At 40.9% G+C, this 19,770-nt stretch overlaps 2 protein-coding genes across 6 annotated transcripts in view; one reads left to right on the top strand and one right to left on the bottom strand.

Moving 5' to 3' along the window:
- The window catches only part of dip2a (disco-interacting protein 2 homolog A), a 134,370-nt gene extending 130,831 nt beyond the window's left edge, over positions 1-3,539 (top strand). For all 5 annotated transcript variants that reach the window (XM_062534525.1, XM_062534527.1, XM_062534526.1 and 2 more), the window contains one exon: positions 672-3,539. In XM_062534525.1, the coding sequence (XP_062390509.1) occupies positions 672-924 (253 nt within the window). In that variant the 3' untranslated portion in view covers positions 925-3,539. The remainder of the gene's footprint in view (positions 1-671) is intronic.
- A 318-nt stretch (positions 3,540-3,857) lies between these two features.
- On the bottom strand, positions 3,858-7,730 carry LOC134078571 (sacsin-like). The gene has a single exon (XM_062534590.1). It carries the CDS (start codon positions 7,612-7,614, stop codon positions 4,045-4,047), a length of 3,570 nt encoding a protein of 1,189 aa, XP_062390574.1. The 5' UTR covers positions 7,615-7,730; the 3' UTR covers positions 3,858-4,044.
- Positions 7,731-19,770: the final 12,040 nt, after the last annotated feature.

A 19,770-nucleotide genomic window follows, 5' to 3' on the forward strand; every position in this document is an offset into this window, starting at 1 on the left:
TAGTGTTCAAACGAACTTAGCAATTTAGCATGTATAATTCACATAACATTACCAAAAAGGCTAAGCGAATTTATAAATGGTTTCATGCAGCTTCATTAAACTAAATCACCACCGTCGTGACAGGCATGAAACAAGGATACATTACAGGCATGAAACAAAGATACTGTAGGAATACGGAGGGTTACTTACTTAATAATGGACGCACACAAAAATATAACAATCACCGAGTCTGCCACTCCATCACTAAACTCGCGGGGCTTAACTGAAAAGGAACGTAACTACTTGGTCACATGACCGCTTCTAATACCATATATGGCCTTTTTAACAGTCTGTGTCGTGGTATCTTTTAGCCTTTACGACAGGGCTGTGTTCACGACATCTGCAAACAGTTTTAACATGACATTGGCCGCGTCTCCCAGATTCGTTAAGATCTTTTTAGGAGCCCTCTAAGAACGTTCTAAGATACTGTAGATACTGTAGATAGATACTTTATTGATCCCCCCAAGGGGAAATTCAAGAACGCTCTTAAGAAGATCTTAGCACTTAAGAGCTTCTTAACGAATCTGGGAAACGCGGCCCTTGTCTGATCATAAGTGTGGCGGTATCTCTCCGTAATGTCCTCTTGTGTGTTTGTGGACACACACACACTAACCCGTGTCTCTTGTGTGCAGTGCCGTGTTCACGTGGACCAACCTGCTGGTGGTGGTGGTGGAGCTGGAGGGCTCGGAGCAGGAGGCGCTGGACCTGGTTGCCTTGGTGACCAACGTGGTGCTGGAGGAGCACTACCTGATCGTGGGGGTGGTGGTGGTGGTGGACCCGGGGGTCATCCCCATCAACTCGCGGGGGGAGAAACAGCGCATGCACCTGCGCGACGGTTTTCTAGCTGACCAGCTGGACCCTATTTATGTAGCCTATAACATGTGAGGGAGGCCCGGGAGAACGGGCGGGGACATTGTGGCGAGACGGAACAATTTGCACATCGTGGGATGGAGAGAGAGGGAGAGAAAGAAAGACGAGGAGGAGATGAAGTAAAATGGATCTTCACTGTGGCTCTCTCTCTTCGTTCACTTTCCTCAGAAGGCATGGGCCACTCTTGATCTCCACAGAGCTATGCAGTGCGTTTATTTTTCTATGACTGACTCATTCGAATGCCTTGATCGTTGAGACTGCTTTTGGGTGAGGCAGGTGATGACAAAATGTTTTTTTTTTTTTTTCTTTGGTTGTCATTGGTTTGTTTGTTTTTATCTTTGTTTGTAATTGCCATGTAAATGGTCAAGCACTCCATGTGCCATTAAGCACACTGACCTTCACCCCTCCAATGACCTTGGCCGAGGGTTTCCCCGAAGCCCTGGCTCATATCTCAGCAGGAAAAGAGGTCTGTAGCATGGCACTTGTAGGACATATTACATGACACATTTTAGCAATATCTGGCCATGGTTTGAAATTGTTCATGGTTTTTGCCTGATTTATGAACCTAAAATATGCCAATTAATGAAGCTAAAGTTGACCGTGATATCACTACCACCAGAATAGCATCTTTGGATTTGTTTATCTTTATGAATATGTGGACAAGATCAGATGTGGGTTATATTCAAAGGCCAAAATGCAATGAGACTAATTTGGTTGCCAGCAGTACTGCCCAGTAGCAGTTCTAATGTTTTTAAACCATGTGTGACAAGTAACTAAAGCTTTCATAGCATTCCTTGTCATTTGTTTTAAAACGAGCCTTCCAGATGCCTGTTAATTAGCTTGCTTTTAAACTATCATTTAGGTAAAGTAGCCACATTACTTATTTCAGACAATATTTCAGACTGATGTCTGGGTGGGCTTGATTAACCTTGTTCAGGACGTTCAGGTGTATACTTAACTATATGAATTTACATTGTTTTGCTGTCTACAGATGATCAGTTTATAACCTTAACTGAGATCTTGGTCTTTTATCGACGAAAACGAATTTAGATATACAATCTTGGCCAAATTTGTTGTTACCCTTCCACAAAAAAAATGTTGGCATCCATGATGGTTTATTCCATGTTTAATGCAAATCACACTTTGTTTGGACTTTTCATTCAACAGAATATTTTAGTTAATAAAACAAATGAAAATGGCATGACAAAAATAATGGCACCCTTTCCCTAATAGTATGTTACACAGCCTTTAGAGGCAGTCAATGGCAACAAGCGTTTTCGGAAGCTCTTAATGATCTGCATCTGTCAACAGGTAGTTTGGACCACTCTTCCTGAACAAACCATTCAAGCTGCCTAGGTTATTCCCATGACCTTTAACCTTTACCATGGTTGTCTATTGGTGTCTTTCCGATTTCCCCAGACAGATCTCTCCTTTGCTTTCTCTGGTACATGCTCAGTATCTCATGCACTGAATGAACCAAACTGCAGAGTACTACAGTACTTTTCTCCAACTTTTCTAAATAGGCTGAAAGACTGAATGCAAGATCAAATACGTCTGTGATACAAATTAAGCCGAAACTGTAATTACTATATTACATTACTGTAATACAGAACAGTACAGTCGTTTCTTATGGGTACCAACGCATTTCTCAAGGCCTCTTTAGAATATCTTTGTAAAATAAACAACAAATTATTTATTTTCAAACCTTCTTTGCTTTATTTACCAAAGGCATGCAGCCATACATTGTGTCAAAATTCATCACTTTTAAGGAACATCGAAGCATTATCGATGAGCTATAAGGGTACCAACAAATTTGGCCACAACTGTATGATTCATTAGTGACGTTCAAAATTGGAAAGTAAGTGTTTTGTAGAAGAAAGGTATTTCTGTTGAATTTCTGTATGTGAGTGTATGAGTCTTTGCTGATGAATGTAAAATTATCATGACTGGTGTTGCCAAGTCAGGACTTCTCTGATTGCATAGAGAATCGACCAAAGTCACCAAATCATATTCTCTTTATGTGTTTATAACTGTTTTTCCTCCATCAACACTCTCCTTTCTTCTCTCCAGATTAATGGACATTAGATAATGGTGTCATTATTTCAGGAATACAAAAAAAAAACTACTAGTGGAGTGGAGAGGACTGATGTTAAGCATTTCAGGACCTTGCCTTCAAATGCTCAGAGTGCTTTTTGCCAGAGTGACCACTTCATTAAAGGCTGTTCTTTCCTTTCTTTGTGTACACCATATAGATACAGGAAGAAAGCCAGATGTAATTATGTACAGAATTTGTGTAAGTTATTTTTGGAGCCTCATAAGAGATGGGTGTTCTAGGGCTGGTCTTTGCAGTTACACATCAGACCACTTTAAACACTATCCCCGACTAACCGATGTTTGAGTTTTTCCAATACAGATGATTAAAACCATGAGTGAATAAATTGTTTTATGTTTTTGATATTGTTAAGGGGGTTTGGGATAACTGAAATTTGTTTCTATTATGACGCACACAAATACAACTTGATTCTGGCCCTACATTTTAGATTAACCAAACTTATTCCAAGACAGAGAATTGGCTGACTGCATTCTCTATCTTTGTGTAACATAATTTCTTAATAAACACAATGCTTTCATCCGGTTGCATCTGGTTGTTTTAACATAACAGAAGTTTTTTTTTTTTTTTTTTTTTAAATATCACATTCAAATGCATTCAGTTGTAGACTGACAGACGTGCACATCTTTCATTAGGCAAACTTTATTAAGTAGTGTGAAATCAATATGTTCTCACTCTTCCATGAGATACATTATTCATTGATAGTCGATACATATTTTTAGAAAAACACAACCACACAGAAGATAGATTATGACCATAATAAATGATGAATAAATCACAACAAATCACCATTCCCTTAACTTTTCTTTGAGATTAACTACTGACTCATTCTAAGCAACACATTTTTCATAATTTTCACAGTCATAATTCATTAATACACTGATAAATCATGTGTGTAATAAATGATAAAGAACACATAGTGAACATCAGAATCATGCAACTATAAAAGTATTTCAAAGATGTGAATCATTAGGAATGAGTAACTGAAAATTACAAAAATGTTTTAATATATCGCTAATTTTTAATCAGTTTGTTACATATGAGTCCACTTTCTGCAGAAGTTCCAATGCGATATCAAGAGCCTCTTTTTCATTTTCAGGTTGGAATGCATTGTTAGGAATCTGAGGAGGCTGGTGGTAGTTGGGGTACTGAGTTGTTTTGCCATCTACACCCAAACGTTTTAGTCGACTCACAAGGCCTGACAAAGTGCTCAGCTCAGGGCTGTAGCCTGACACCTTCTTAGCAAGAGCAGAGATGGAGCCTGTGGAAGAGGCTTTTCCACTCCGCCTGTACTCCACTGCCATCAGGGCCTTCTCCACAGCCTGATGAACCTTGAACATACACCACTCCGTGGCCTCTCCCCCTGTGTCATTGTGGGCGGCACGAAGGTCACACTGGGCTTGTAAATGCCAGCGCTTACCTTCCACTTTGTCTGACCTTAGCATCTCCTGCTGAAACGCCCAAAAATCATTCTGGGGTCTGCTATTGGTGTGCTGGGACCTCTCTCGACCTTGACGGTGACGCGTTGCTTCGGAGTTCCACTGACGGAAGAAGTGTTCAAAGTTCCACGAGAAATGAGATTGTGCAGTCTCATTTTGTCTACTGAAATTCCTTGTTTCTAAATCATCTACAGTCTCTTTTGCCTCAAATTCTTCAATTTTGTTTTTTAAGTACCTAAAAGCCTTATTATCGAGCTCTTCTTGCCCTGGGTTTTTGTCTGGATGCCACCGGAGATACAGGCGTCTGATGGCTTTGTGTTGCTCATCTTTCGACAGAGTCCTGATTTCTTTCAGGCACTTGTCAATTTCCTTTTTGATTTCCTCAAAAGTCTCTGGGAAGTCTTCCTCTGGTGATAGCACAGGTCCATCCACTAGCCTTATTGTTCTACAAACGCTTTGCTTTGAAAAAGATGTTTTTTCACGTTTAAACTGGTAAAGATCAAGGGAGCTTACCTCAACAAACTCATCCTTGCCACTTTCTATTTTGTATCTACAGCAATATCCGCCTATTTCATGCAATGCAGGCAAACACTCAACAATCACTGCATGGTAATAGTTCTCATCCTCTGATGTCTTTTTGAAGCCAACATACTCGCCTCTTTCATAGTTGTTCATAAAGTTCATGTCAAGGACATCATACCATTCCTCCGGTATCAGACTCCCTGGGTTTGGACGATGAAGTCCTACTTTGATGGCACTGTTACGGATTCCATATTTTTCGAGTGTCTTGTCAACTTCTTCCTGTGTATCACATAACAAAAGCTCGCCCAAACCCAGAAGTCTGTTTGGGTGTAAAGCGTTCTGCAGCAGGGAATTGATTTCTTTGGTTAATGTCATAGCCACCTCATGCATTACCTTAAAGGCCATATCGTCACTGTGTTTCAGGTAGAATGTGCAGCCCTCTTTTGGGACGTACACTTGGGTTTCAGAAGAGGTGTTAGCAAGTGGCTCATGACCCAAGAGAAGCTCTGTCTCAAGGTTTTCACAGCAAATGATCTGAAGTCTTCCAAAGGTACTTTGGCATAGTTGAACAGCATCATCTTGACACATGTTACCTTCATTTTCTTCTCTGATCAAACATGTGAGACCATGTAAAAATGCACTGGAGGATAAACGTTTCTCAAACCAGCCACTGAACTCACAGCTATTTCCATATTCACACAGATTCATGCTAGATCTCACAAGGCTTTCAGTGGTGATATGAGACAACATTGTGAGTTGATGGTCTTTAGGTAGCAACTGCAGCATCTTCTGATGTTTATATAGGTCCTCCCCAAGGTAACAGTCACCCAGATTCATTACGAGTCTGATTTTGTCTTTCAGTGAGTCTTCAAGTCTTTTTGCCTGGTAGACAGTATCATTGAAGTAGAGTTCTTGGGATTTGTATAGTTTGCCATCTGTTGATGGTAGATACAAATGCTCTGGAAAGTGCTTTTGTTTTGGCTGTTCCGCAATTAGTTCGAACAAATGCTGCACAGCACGTTTGACTGTTAACTGCTGATTTGCATTGAGAGTTTCCTTTCCTTTGGTGTCCATATAAATGTCCATGAGGACTGTGCCGTACTGCCTTATTGTGGGTCTCTCCTCCACACCGATCTTTTTGAAGAATTCAGCATATAACACATGCTGTGGACTGATTCTATACAGATATGGCCTAAACTCAAGGTGATTATTCAGACTGAGCACTGCTCGACTGGTTTGCACAAGAACAGTATCATTTTCAACAAGAACCACTGGCAGGTCTTGAAGCTGAGATGCCCTGAAATTCTTTGATTGTAAGTATGCATATGATTGGCAAAATGCAGTTTTTCTGATGTTTCTCAAATTATTGTTTGGGCATTCTGACTGACAGATGTTTTTCAGGTTCTGGGCCACTGACTCAGAGGGTGGATGACGAAAGGCTCCTGCTTCATTCAAATCTTCGACGTAAGATTGACACAGTTTGTCTGTCGGCAGTATTGGTGTGGACGACCAAATGAGATACTGATGATCAGGGTTTGTGTCAATCAAAGACCCTTTGATTGCCACCACATCTCTATTTCCTGCAAACGGTTGGTGGTAATCACACAGTTTTTTCTGAATTTGCAAAGGAAAAACAAACTTAATGTGTGCAATCCTGTTCAACAAGTTGGACTTTTTATTGGCATTGTATTCCAAAGCTTTAATGAATAATGCAGAAGACTTCTTCTTCAACTCATCAATTGAGATTGTGTGATGTGCTTCTGACTCAATTATGCGCGCAAACTCTATAATCTCAACATCTGTAACAGTGTGTTTCATTCCAAGCTCCTTCAGTAGCCGTCTGACGGATCCTTCTTCATGATCAATTGCTTCCCAGAATGTTGGTGGTACAAAGTTCTCTCGAGGAAGCATAATCTTGTAGAGGGGCTCTTTCTCATCAAAAAAGTATGAGGCCAATTGAGGAGTATCATGGATATCTCTAATGAACTTAACACGTCTTAGTTGGTCTACAATCTGATCCTTGTAGTCCTTGTATGTTTTCTTTTGCTTTAGGACCAAGAGCAGCTCAATTGAGTCAAAAACTTGTTTTTCTGTGAGTGTGTGGAGTAAGGGCAGCAAGAACTTTACATAGAACTCTAGGTCAGTTAAAGCACTTATTTTCAGTGTTACTGAGAGTGTCTGGTTGACAAGGGTGTTCTTCAGGACAACGTGTCCATTTGCACCAATACAGTACAAATCAGGGATCCTTTCAAACCCTGTCTTCAGAATGAACACTTTGTTACACCCTTTAATGCTCTGCCGCTCACCATGTACTGTTTCAAACAGAGGTAATGTCTTCAACTTTCTCTGATATTCTTTTGAGTCTCTGGTGTCTCTAATTCCAGATAGGAGAAAATGCAGAAGTCTGTCCAATTTAGAGCTGTCTATTTTTTTGAAGTTGGAGTGGGGAACCAGGAGAAGTTTGTCGAGAACTGCAGTGATTTCACTTACTTGAAGGACTTCAGACTTTAGAGTGCTATACATATAAGGTAATCCAACAAAAAAAGAGTGGTTTAATGTCGCCAGGCCTAATTGGACTAGTATGGATGATATCTCTTCCTTTGGATCCCAAACAACAGACGACAACATCCTCATTGTCTGTAAACCATGGCTGTTGTGCTGACTAGGAAAAGTGATGGGTAAAATTGAATAGTCAATGAAAGCTTCCCTCAATTCTTTGAAAGTGGTACTTCCATCCTTATAGGCATCTGACCTGATTTCTTCCTCAAAGAATTCCCAAAGTCTCTTCAGAAAAGCAGGTGGTTTACCATCAGAAGAATGGTAAACCATTAGTAATGGTTTCAAGAGCTGAGATGCAATTGGAAAAGTCAGTTTCTCAATATAGCCTCCATTTTGTAGTACTTCAATGTGATTACGAAGTACAGAATAGTCAGCAAACAGTTCTTTTTGTCCCTGAAATATATCCCAAAATGTTGATACCAGTTTTGGAGAGTCCCAGTCAAACACACGCAGCATCTGATCTTGAGTGAGTAGAAGGGGAAGGCCATTGATAGAGCTGATATTCCTCTCATTAATGTCCTTTGCACAGAAGTTGAGGAGTATGAAACATCGATTTTTATCTTTAATCAGAGTGTGATTGACAGGCAAGGGCAAGGGCAAGAGCAAGGGCAAGGCATGAGCATTATTCAGAGGTTTTTGTTTTAGGTATTCCCTCACTGTTTTGGGAGACAGCATCATCACTTCCACATCTGCAGTTTTGAAACCCCTGTAGATTTCATACATCTTTTGAGACCAAGGAACCACATTCATTCCAATGTCCTCTAAAATATCAAAAAGGCTTGCTGGTAACGTGTCACTAAAATGAGGAGAATCCATTGGATTGTGCTTGCAAACATTTGACCAGCTGACTGTGTATGACTCTGTTGTCTGATTTGCCATCATTGGTTGGAAGGTCTGTAAAACCGGAATCACAGGGAGATCTCTTTCACTGATTGACTTGTACACATGATGGATCATGTTGTGCCATTCCTGAACAACATCTTTTGAGACAGATGGGAAAAACTTCAGATATGAAGAATCTAGCCATGATCCTAAAGAGGATACTGTAGAATGATATCCTGTTTCCAGGTTTGTTTGTATATGCTTCAACAGATCGGCGTACAGGGGTGAGATAACGTCCAGTTTGAGAGACTCGTTCCACATAGTCTTTAGGCTCACCTCATTATCTTCTTTCCATAGGTCCCTTCTAGAGGAGTCAACTTCAAAATTTCCGTTGACATGCACTGGCAGACCAGTTACCCCAGGCAAAGGTAGGGAGCAGAACACCCTTCCCACGAAGTCACACTTGGAGGTCTTCTCTCCTATACATGCTGCCACAGATGCCTGCGGGGTCTGTGAACAGCTATTCCTTTTGACAGAGGTGGATCCAAGAGAGCCAAACTGTTCCGCAATTACCCATTGAGTAGTCCTTTGGCCTTTAAAAGATGATGAAGAAATCTGCATATCATAGATGACGTGGCAGGGTACAGTCTGTCTAGACACAAGAGAATGTTGAACTTGATTTTGGAATTGCTCTCTCTTTGTGCTGCTTTCCTCAGATAGTTGCTTTACAATCACATATACAGTGCTCAGAGCGTCTGAGTCAGGGCCGATAACATGGAACACAATTTTCTTGATATGTGTCAAGAAAAGGGTCAAGCCATCTGGGTCTTCCAAAAGCACTTGCAGAAATTCTATTATGTCATTTTCTCTGATGGGATCGTTGCATATCTCAGACTCAGCTGCCATTTCCTCTGTTCGAAGTGGAAGCCTGAACATGGTTCCAGACTCAAGGCTGAAATCTGATGGTAGAAATGTCTGATAAACATCCATGAATGAATTCTTAAACTCTTCATCCAATGAGTACTTGCACCCTGGTCTCTTCCTTGCTGTTGATTCTGAATATCTAACATGAGGGTCAGATATGCAAAGCCACTTGTCTCCTGTTAAAATAGCTGGGCAATCAGTGAGATGATAAACAGAATTGAATCCAAGACCATATTTTCCTGTTTTTCCATACTGTCCATGTTTTCCTCCTTCCCCCAGCTGTTGGATGCCTTCCAAGTCTGCATCAGTAAACACCTTGTTGTTGTACACACAGAGAGCTGGACCTTGAAGAGAATTCCATTTCTTCCCAAATGTTTTCATGGTGTCATGTTTCCTTTTATCCCAAATGAAGTGTATTTCGGTTGCTTCAGCATCATCTGCATTTTGAATGAGCTCCTTGATGATGTCCTTCTTGGAAGGATATGCATTTATGATGTTTTTTATTCGCACTGTCAGCTTTTCATGTTGTCCAAATTCTTTTGCATAAGGTGCGAAGCTATCAACTAAATGGCTTTGTAGTGTGTGGTGTCTTGTTGTCCTAACACCAAAATGGCACGCAACTTTCCTTGATATCAGTTTGTGACACAAAGCGACATCACCTGACACAGGCATCCATGGGCTGTCATTGTAACAAAGATCAGAGCTTGGTCTTAGCACTGAGTTTTCATCAGGAACAAGACAGTTCTTTGGGACTGCATTTTTAGCCTTCAGAAGTCCTTTTGAAAGTATGTCCAGACAGATATTTAGATCTGAGTGGGAAACAGGTTTGGTTCCATATCTATCTGCAATACGCTGCAGGACATCAACAAGCTGCTGGGGTGTAAATTGATCTTGTACATCAATACATTCCCAAAGTGTGTTGAACTTGGAAATGTCGCGTGGAAGCACATAGAGGTAAGGCATGACTTCAAACACTTGCCTTTTTGCCACTGATCTCACATGTACAAATGTGTCCTCCACAAAGATAAAATTAAAGGAGTTTGCACGTTCAGCGATGTTGGTTGGATCTTGATAATGTTTCAGCCAACTATCCAAGTACTCATAGCTCTTGTATGCTATGCTGCGTAATACAGACTGATCACATACATCACATCTAGATGCTTTCTCTAATTGCCGGAGCACTGTCTCAAGTGGCGGAGTTTGACGCACACCCAGTTCCTTAAGGACTGAGTTATCGGGGTGTATCTTCAGTATTCTATGATCTACTGTAAATTCTGTCATGTTAACCAAATTATGGCAACTGAAGTCATAAACCTCACAGGGCTTTTTTAGCATATGCATCACATGACTCTGTTGTTCCATGGTCAATGGAGGACAGGCTGGGATGAACGGTATGTTTTGCAGTGTGCGCCAGAGATGAGATTGTTTTTCAACTAATAACTGCTGCATCAAAGTAAACATGCATTGAAGCCGCTTCCCTGCTTTCAATTGATCCTTTTCCCAAACTTTTGAGATAGTGCCAGCTCTCTCTATCAAGTCCTCTAAAGGCAGGTGATCATTTAACATTCCTAATGCTAACAGCCTTTGGATCCTTTTGGGGGAACAGAAGTCATCTCTGGTACCATCAAGAAACCTTCCTTCCTCTTGGTCATACAGACAGGCCACTTTGCCTGGAGGATACACCACTTCCCTAATGTACTGCAGTTTACCACTTCCCTGTGAGGGAATGCAGTGATGCCCTTTCAGTAGCTCATCAACTTCATCATCATTGAGGTCAATGGCACTGAGAATCATTGCATTTCTTTCATGGGGTTCCAGGGCATCCAAATTATTGAACACAATTTCCTGGTAAAATTCACTCCATCTGATTGTTCTCGCCAGCAAAATGTCTTTGAAGCCACTCTTTATCAAGCTTTCCCTCACAAACAAAGGAAGTGTGACAGCACAGTATCCTGGGTTCTTATGGCTCAGAAAGATTTGTTCTGCAAGTTTGCCAATCTCTTTATGCTTTGTTATATGTGGGTCCAGAAACCTCACATTCTTAATTGAGCACCAATTCTTGCCATCACTGAAAAGCTTAAGATCTTCTTTACAAAATCCATGCACAATAGCTGAGTAGAAGGCATCAACTAGTGGTTGAAATGCTTTGCCTACTTTGTCTTTGTCTGGCCAGAATGTGTAATAGGGATAATCTGAAAGGCTTCCTTTTTCTGACAGTTCCTTCAAGATGAGTAGGGTGGTCATGTAGGCATTTGCTACGGCATCCTTCAGTAGGACTGCGTTCCATTCTGCCTTTACTCCAGTCTCCCACAGACTTTTTCGGTTTGACATCATAGCAAACGAACCATTTATATTAACAGGAAGGCCCGTTTGAATGGACAGAGGCAGGAAACTGAATGCCTGTCCAACTAAGCTGCTTTTCTTGACAGCCCAGTTTCCAGTCTGAGGTTGTTGTTCCAAAGGCACTGCTATACCTCCAATTGGCAAAGAGAACATATTCTGCTCATTTTTCTCTTGGACTATTCTTAGTGAACTGTCGGTCCCAAAACAAGAATAAAGAAGCCAGTAATGGACTTCAGTACCAGCAAGTTCAGTAATAGCAAGTTCAGTAATGCTTGCTGTAGAACTATCAATTACACCAGCACATTTTTCATCGAATTGCATCAAACATGCTAAAGAATCATCTTGCATGTCTTTTAGAGGAATTTCATCAGTGATTTCAATTGTGTCCACAATTTTTCTTGTGATTTGAGCAAGAGTCTTGGTTTGATCTTTCATTGGAGGTGTAGTAGCATTCTCTGGCAAAATCTGAAGAGAGATATTCTCTATATTTCTCAAAAATAGCAAATATGTTTGAGCGTTCCCAGTCAGGTATTGTTGAAAATCTACAATGCGATGTTTGTCATAGACTTTTGTGCAGATTTCAGACATTCTTGATTCCTCTGGAGTGCGAAAGGGCAATTTCATTAATGTGCCATCAAAAAAATTCTCTGTATTCTTCTCAGAGAGATGGCAATCAAATATCCCTTCATATGATCTGAATTGCCCTGGAAACCTTCTAAATAGTCGCTCCTGAAATAAGTTAAGCTTGATTCCAGGATTTGCTTTACTTTGAATGTGCTTTTTTAGGTGTGTCACATTAGGATCAAAAATCAAAAGGTTTTTCCCACTTAAGATAGAGGGAATATCAGTGACATGGTAGACGGCATTGAATCCTAATCCAAATTTTCCAATTTTCTCCACTTTCATTTCTTTTGAAGCAGACCCCACTTTGGTGATATTCTTCCAGTCTTCATCTGAAAAGAGTTCATCATTGAATATCCAGAGGCAAGGGCCACTACAGAGGGACATGCCACTGTCAATAAGACTTTCAGGAGAGTCTGTGTGTTTCCTATAATCAACCATAAATCTGCAAGTTGTAGCACCAGCATCCTCAGCATTTTGCAGGAGCTCTTTGAATATGTCACTGTCCTCGTCATACTCCTTTAGAATGTTTTTAATCCTCTGAGTAATGGGTTCTGTCTGTCCACACTGCTCTATTCCAATGAACTCTGGGTTTAGAATACGGGTGCTCAGGAACGGAATTTTAAGCCACTGTGCTGTTGCAAGGCATATCTCTTCATGGATGACATGAAAATCTTCATGGTCTTCCCTCAAGTCTGTCAAACCCTCTTTGGTAATGTCACAGAACACGGTCTTGGAGGCAGGCTGCAGAGTAAATTTTTGATTCTCTGTCATGACTGGTATTGGAGTATCATCTTTGGCAGGTTTATTCTCTTTGCGCATCCAGTTCAGAATATTTATGGACACTCTCAACTCAGAGACATATCCATAGGGTGGATTTCTTTTATTTATCTTTTCTTTGACATCATGAAGAATGTTGTCAATCTCATTTTCTGAAAGCGTTAACTTCACGCCAAACTTTTTTAGTAAGACTTGATATGGTGAGTATTCCTCTGGAACCTTCTCAATGTAAGGACTCAGATTTAATCCACAAGGATAGGCCAAAACCACATTACAAGGGAAGACAAAATGATCATCAATCCAGAGCCAAGGTACAGAATTCTTCTTCTTCAGCACTTTCCTAAAATTCTCAATATTGTCCTGCATAAACTTGTAGGTGTCATGCAACTTTACTTTAAATTGGACATCTTTGCCAAGGCCAGGTGTGGTTTGTGACATTTTGTTTAGTACAGATATGTTCTCCATGACTTTCTCAGCTGGTGGTGGGCTCAGTAGTCCCAGTGCTTTGCAGACTTTGTCGTTTAGCTCTGTAACCAGTGGCATAACATGTCCAACAACATTAGTGTACATTGAATGCCTAATCTCACACGGTTTATAGAAACCTCTTTTTTCAGATGTCATCTTGCAGACTTTTGTCACAGTGTATGGATTCTCGCAAGGAACCCATTCTATCTCCTGCAGTTGCTCCAGCTGCCTGGGAGAGAATTTGGAAATGATATCATTCGCATTCAACACTCTGAGAAGGACATCTGTTTTCCCACAGGCATCACATGCTTCTGCACGAGAACATGTGTGAAGCCGTGCAAGATTTGTGACAATGTCCAGCACATTGTCAGGTGATATATCCTTCTCTTCTGACTGTAATCCAAGTTGCTGTAAGCTGTGGAGCATCTGTTCAGTCATTACGTAGTCCGCGGAAGGAAAAAAGTTTGGTTCAAAGAGTATTTTGAACGTTTCATTGCTGGGATCAAAAACACTTGAAGCTTTGGCTTTCTGGCCTTGCCCTTCTGTTTCAATGAAGGGCAGATCTTTGCATTTCTTGAGTAACATCACATTTTGAGAAAAGAGGGCGAAGCCATGTTGTAATATCCAGATCATTGTTTTCTTTTCATTCTCTACATGAAGATAGCCTTTCTCAATGCAATTTACCAAATGAAGGGCCAGTCGTGCCGTGTCAAAGAATTCAGTCTTGAGCATTGACAAAAGTCTACGATCTGCTTCAGAAGCACACAGGACAACAGAATCAGGAATGGGGAGGTCTGAAGGAATGGTTGGCGAGGAGTTCAAAACCACTGCATGCTTTGATTCAGCACATACATACTCGCCAGTCATCAACTGGAATAGAGGCATTTTAGAGACTATGCTTTGTTCTTCATCTGAGAGGGAATCCAAGGAAGAGAGGAATGATTTAATTTCCTCTTTTTCAGTACACGTTGCACATTGGATTCCTCTGATGACCTGATCACTGCTCAGGTTTAAGAAGACCTTTAGCAGGCTTTTTGGTGATGGAGGAAGTACAAACGTTTCTATATCATGATGTTTGAGACACTCGTCCCGTTTTATGACAGTTCCCCCAACCTTCTTCACTACGCTCTTAATGTGTTCGGACAGGCTGCCGTGTTTGTTTTGCTGAAATACCAGGGTGGGGTTTTCCTGTAGCTTTGCCAACAACACAGATTCAGAGTGGCTTTCAGGTGAGTCGACAGGCAATAATGGCAGGTTAACAAAGTAGCCCAACTCCTCCCAGTGAGAATTCAAATATTTCCAAAAAGTTTTTAACCACCCCCTTGGAGGATGCTCTGGATTACCTTGGTCCCATACCACAGGGTCCTGTCCATTTGTCCAGTCATGTGGTAGACGTTTCTTGATTAAATCAGCCACATTTCGTGGGTCAAGGTTGATGATGTTGAACGTTTCTACAATTTGTAAAAAAGAAAAGGTTCACATAAAGCTCTGAAAATGTTTTCCCCTTGAATATGTTGATGAATATGCATACGTTTTACTGTAAATATCATATGTTTTTGTTTATTTTGATGTTTACTTATTTAGCATTACAATTAACAAACCTTTGGTGGCTAGATTCTTCATGTGATAAAGACTTCCGGGGCTCAATTCCTGAGATATAAATGTTCCTTTGCAAAATGGCAGCAACTCTCTGTAAAAAAGTAAGCAAACAAAACTTCATTTCCTAGGCCAAGTGAAGATTAAGTTCAGTGGCAAGAAAATTAGATTAAATGTTGATATTACAAAATATGCCATTCCAGATGGCAAGGTTATGCTATATGTATGACACCCCCTCCCTCGCCAGTGAGCCCGATAGGGCCATGGCACAATAGTTACAAAGCCATAGCAGGACAAACCCCAAAAAGAGATAAAAGCACACCAAAAACCAAATAGGAGTGATAAAAAAATGCCGCTCACTCCCAGGGTTCCTACTCACACCTAGACCTACACCTGCAGTGCGGGACACCAACAGGTTATACACCACACTGCATGCCTGCACTCTTTAGCAAGGCAAAGAACTCGCAGTCTAAAGACAAGTGCACTCTTTGGTAAGGTGTGAAGTTTCACTGAACCCAAAGACAAATGCACCCACACCACTATAAAGCGAGGGTAAAGCGAGAGCCTCGCAGAGTCCCAAAGAGCAACACACACACACACACACATGGAGTGGCGACCTCAACTGTGATTATAGTAGCCCTGTATTCATCAGAGTAGACACAAAACATAACAAAACGTAAGGTTTATCTGAAGATGTATACACAACTCACCTTGAAAATTCTTTGTTGTCAACCAATGCAGTATATTCATTGCTCTCCGTGAAATGTTTGAAGGTTCCATTGTCAAGTGGTAGAAGCTGAAGACCCTCAAGTTCCTGGTAATTCTCATCACTGAGCACATACTCCAGAAGAGAAAGTTTTTCATTGTGTGAGACTCCTTCTAATCCACCTCTGTGAAGAACATTCCTGAGAAAATGTGGGGTAGTTCTCTGTGGGGTGATCCACTGTAGAGTGGCACATTCAAGGTCATTCAACACATGCTCTGGAGCGTTGATAAGATTTTCATTCTCTGCAATCAAAACTCTTGCCAGCGCATAAGTCAGGACGGGCTCCTCAACAATATCTTTACTTGGAAATACAGCGTCTGATAGGGTCACCCAGATTTTCTCATCTTTAGCAAGACAGAACACAGCCTTGTTATTATTCAGTAGACGTTCTAGAACATCCAATGCTATTCCAGGCCATTTCTCCCTGCGCTCCATTTGGACAATGTCTGGCCACATCTGGTACACTGATGTTGAAGGAAGGATGGAATCTCTGCAACACTGAATGGAATCAAGAATCATCTTCAAGTATGTGTGAGGAAGAACGTCAGTCATCAGAAGCTCATTCCATTGAGCAGCTTCATCATTCTTCTGGTCCTCGTCTTGCCATTTAATATGACGCCGGTTATCAGTCAGGCCAAAACATGCGTTGATATGAACTGGCAGCCCTGTCCTGTTTGGTTCATTGTTTGGAAGTGGAAGGAAACAGCTCAGTCGTCCATCAGAAATAAAGTTCTCTGTATCACAGCAAAAAGCCAAGTCAACTTGAGGCTTGTAGCACAGCTTCTCAGCAAGCAAGTCAATCTTGACACTTTCTCCCTGTTCCAAGCAGTATGATGTTACAAGCCACAGGGTATTTTTCTCTTCATCACCGGGTGAAGTAAAAGCGACGTTTTTTAACACGGTGGACCCCCATGGAGGGCTGTCTTTGTCACCTGAATCTGAACATGCTGGAAGGCTTGACAGGGATACTTTAAGTCTCACTGCTACAGAGCCACAGGGGTCAATGTGTATCAGGGAGACATTAGACACATGTCTCAGGAAAAGAAGGCTAATGTCTGCATCTGCAATGAAACTGTCAAACAGCTGAACAACTTTGTCTGAATCATACAAGTTATCTGAAATCTCTGAGGATTCACTGCGCAAAGAAAATCGAAACAGAGTCCCTTTGAAATACTGATCCTCTTCTATGGTTTTCTCCCATGTACTACCACTGACTTGTTGTACGATGTCTCGAAGGGGTTGAAATTGATCTCTCAAGGTTATAAGCTTGTGTCTGTCTTCATCATTATCCAGAGACAATCTGAAACCTCCATCTTCAAAAATCTTCTCCTGTGGGTCCAGTAGCCCAAGGTGTTTGGAACTGAATATACATGGCACATCTATGAGAAATGATGGTGGCATTAGATGTATAGATAGAGCATGCATGTGTTATGTTGTATTGTTACAGTATGTCATTTTCACCTGTGATATGATAGATGGAATTGAATCCAATTCCAAACCGCCCCACTCTGTTTGGATCATTGCGCTTGATGCTTCTTCCTGTGGCCTGAATGCCTAGCCAGTCGTCTTCAGTGAAGGCCTCGTTGTTGTAGGCATAGAGGGCAGGACCTGATCAAGATGACAATGTTGAGATATACTGTACAACTCAAAAAAATACATTGCAAAACAAGTAATGATCTTTAAACACATTTTTATCATTACTTGACTAATGTCTGAGTTTTGTCAAGTTTAACTGTTTCGCTTACCAAGGGAGGCAGTGATTGCACTTTTAGACGTGCTGATAGCACAATAACTTTCAAAAAAGATCAGACGATATAAGCTATTATAGGCTACTTCGTTGCTCTGTTTTGTTAGGTCTATCCCCCACCCTGTATCGGTTGAAACACGCCCCATAATCACAGCGGTTTCAGACATTCTGATTAGAATCGTAATTATGACATCATCAGGCTAGGAGTCCGTCTTAAAATGTTTAAAAGTAAAAGTATGGCTACCTTGATACTGTCCAAGCTCTTCACTCAACAGACTGTCCTTCTCATAGGTCCTCTCATCATGAATGAACACCACCTCAGAGGCTCCAGCATCATCAGCATTCTGTATCAGCTCCTGTTCAAAGACAAGCCAGACAAATGCATTACAGATTAGACCATCATCACCAGTTCGGCAATCACATGTAAAATAATGTAGACCGTACCTTTAATATTTGTCCTCCATCTGGATATCTCCTGAGGATATCTTTCAAGTAGTCTATAAAAGGTGGAGATGTTGCGCCAAATGCATTTCTGAAGGAAAAAAAGTTGGTTAGGGGCATGCCTGGCATTCTGAACGAATAAGAATAAGGCAGGGATCACATTGACCAGAGACAAGCAGCATATTTCCTATTGTTTGCTGTGGTTTGGCAGCAGAACAGTTAGAGCAGCAGCCTTACAGTACATTAGAACCATATTCTAATGTAGTGTACTGTTTTCAAAGCAAAAAGGGAAAACAATGGAACATGGGTTATCACAGCTACATGCATTGCATTATTGACAGGTCCATTTCAATATAAAGCAAGTCTTTAATTACACATGTTAATAACTTAGTAATTGAGTAATATAACTTTATTTACAGACTCAAAGTCTACATAAAAAACACACACAACACATTCCTTAAAGGGTATGTACTAACACACATACAGTGAGGAACACATGTATTTGATACCATGCTAAAGTTGCCTAAAAAGAGGAATATAAAATCATCATTTGACAATTGATCTTAATGCCGTAATTCAACAAATTAGTAAAAGTCAAACCGCTAGGACACCAATTTTCTTTGTGATTGAAGAATGTAAGCTATCGTAACTAAATAAATGTTCTTCCTTAAATGCTAGGGGGGCATATATTTGACCCCTATGTTAAGTTCCCATAGGAGAAGGAGGATTTTTATATGTTTTTATTTTTAAAGGCCAGCTATTTCATCTATCCAGGATATTATGCATCCTGATAAAGTTCCCTCGGCCCTTGGTCTTCTGCTGCGGTCGGCTTGTTGCTACCTACGCTCTACCTTGACAACATAGATCAGGTGGCGCTGGGAAATTGCGCAACAATCTGAGCTATGCCCACAGACTTCAATGTAGGCTAACAGTCGCTGCAAGTTTGTAAATTAGCCTATTGATGTGTTTACTAGATTGAAAGTTTGCATGCTTTATGTGTGCTTTTTTCATATTAGAATGAATTAATCTTAATAGAAGGCTTGAAAGAGTGGCAAGATTATTTGCGCGACCATTTAAGCTAGGCTATCCGCAAAGTTTTATTCGAGTGGAGGTAGGCTATGGCCTATTGAACTTTTCGTGTGCTTGGAACATTGGCTCTATGCACGGTCTGGTCGTTGTGTGAAATCTTAGCGCGATGTCAATTCCGTTATCTCCGGTATGCTGACAGACCGTCATAGGCTACTGTAACATAGGAGGAAGGGGACAAATAATTATAATAATAAAAAAACAAGATATTATATAATTCTGAAAATTATTAGTCTATTGAACTTTTTCGTGTGCTTGGAATTGCCTCTTAAATTATGCACGCTTATGAAATCTAGCGCGCTGTCAATTACATAGATGACATTTAGAATAGGCTAGGCTATGCATCAAGTGTCACTACCTATTCCCCCTAAACAATCTTTGGTTTATAACAGGTCCCTTATCTACATGGGTTAATCAAGCACCATGCAGTCTGCATTCAGAGTAGGCTATAGGTGCTTGATTTTGTACACCTGTGGAAAGAGACCTGATGAAACCCATACCTCGGCAAACTTAGAGAGATAGCCCAGAGCGGTAGATACAGCAGAGTGCGCGATACGCAGACCTCTAGGAAAAAATGGCAGCGCTTTTTTCAGGCTACCTTTGGAACTATTGACAGCCACTCTCTTGGTCAGTAGTCAAT

Source organism: Sardina pilchardus, chromosome 4 (genome assembly GCF_963854185.1).
Source record: "Sardina pilchardus chromosome 4, fSarPil1.1, whole genome shotgun sequence".
In the NCBI taxonomy this organism is placed as follows: Eukaryota; Metazoa; Chordata; class Actinopteri; order Clupeiformes; family Clupeidae; genus Sardina; species Sardina pilchardus.

Excerpts from the sequence above, each read along its gene's own strand:
- LOC134078571 (XM_062534590.1), bottom strand. The coding sequence starts at position 7,614 with ATGAGGATGTTGTCGTCTGTTGTTTGGGATCCAAAGGAAGAGATATCA.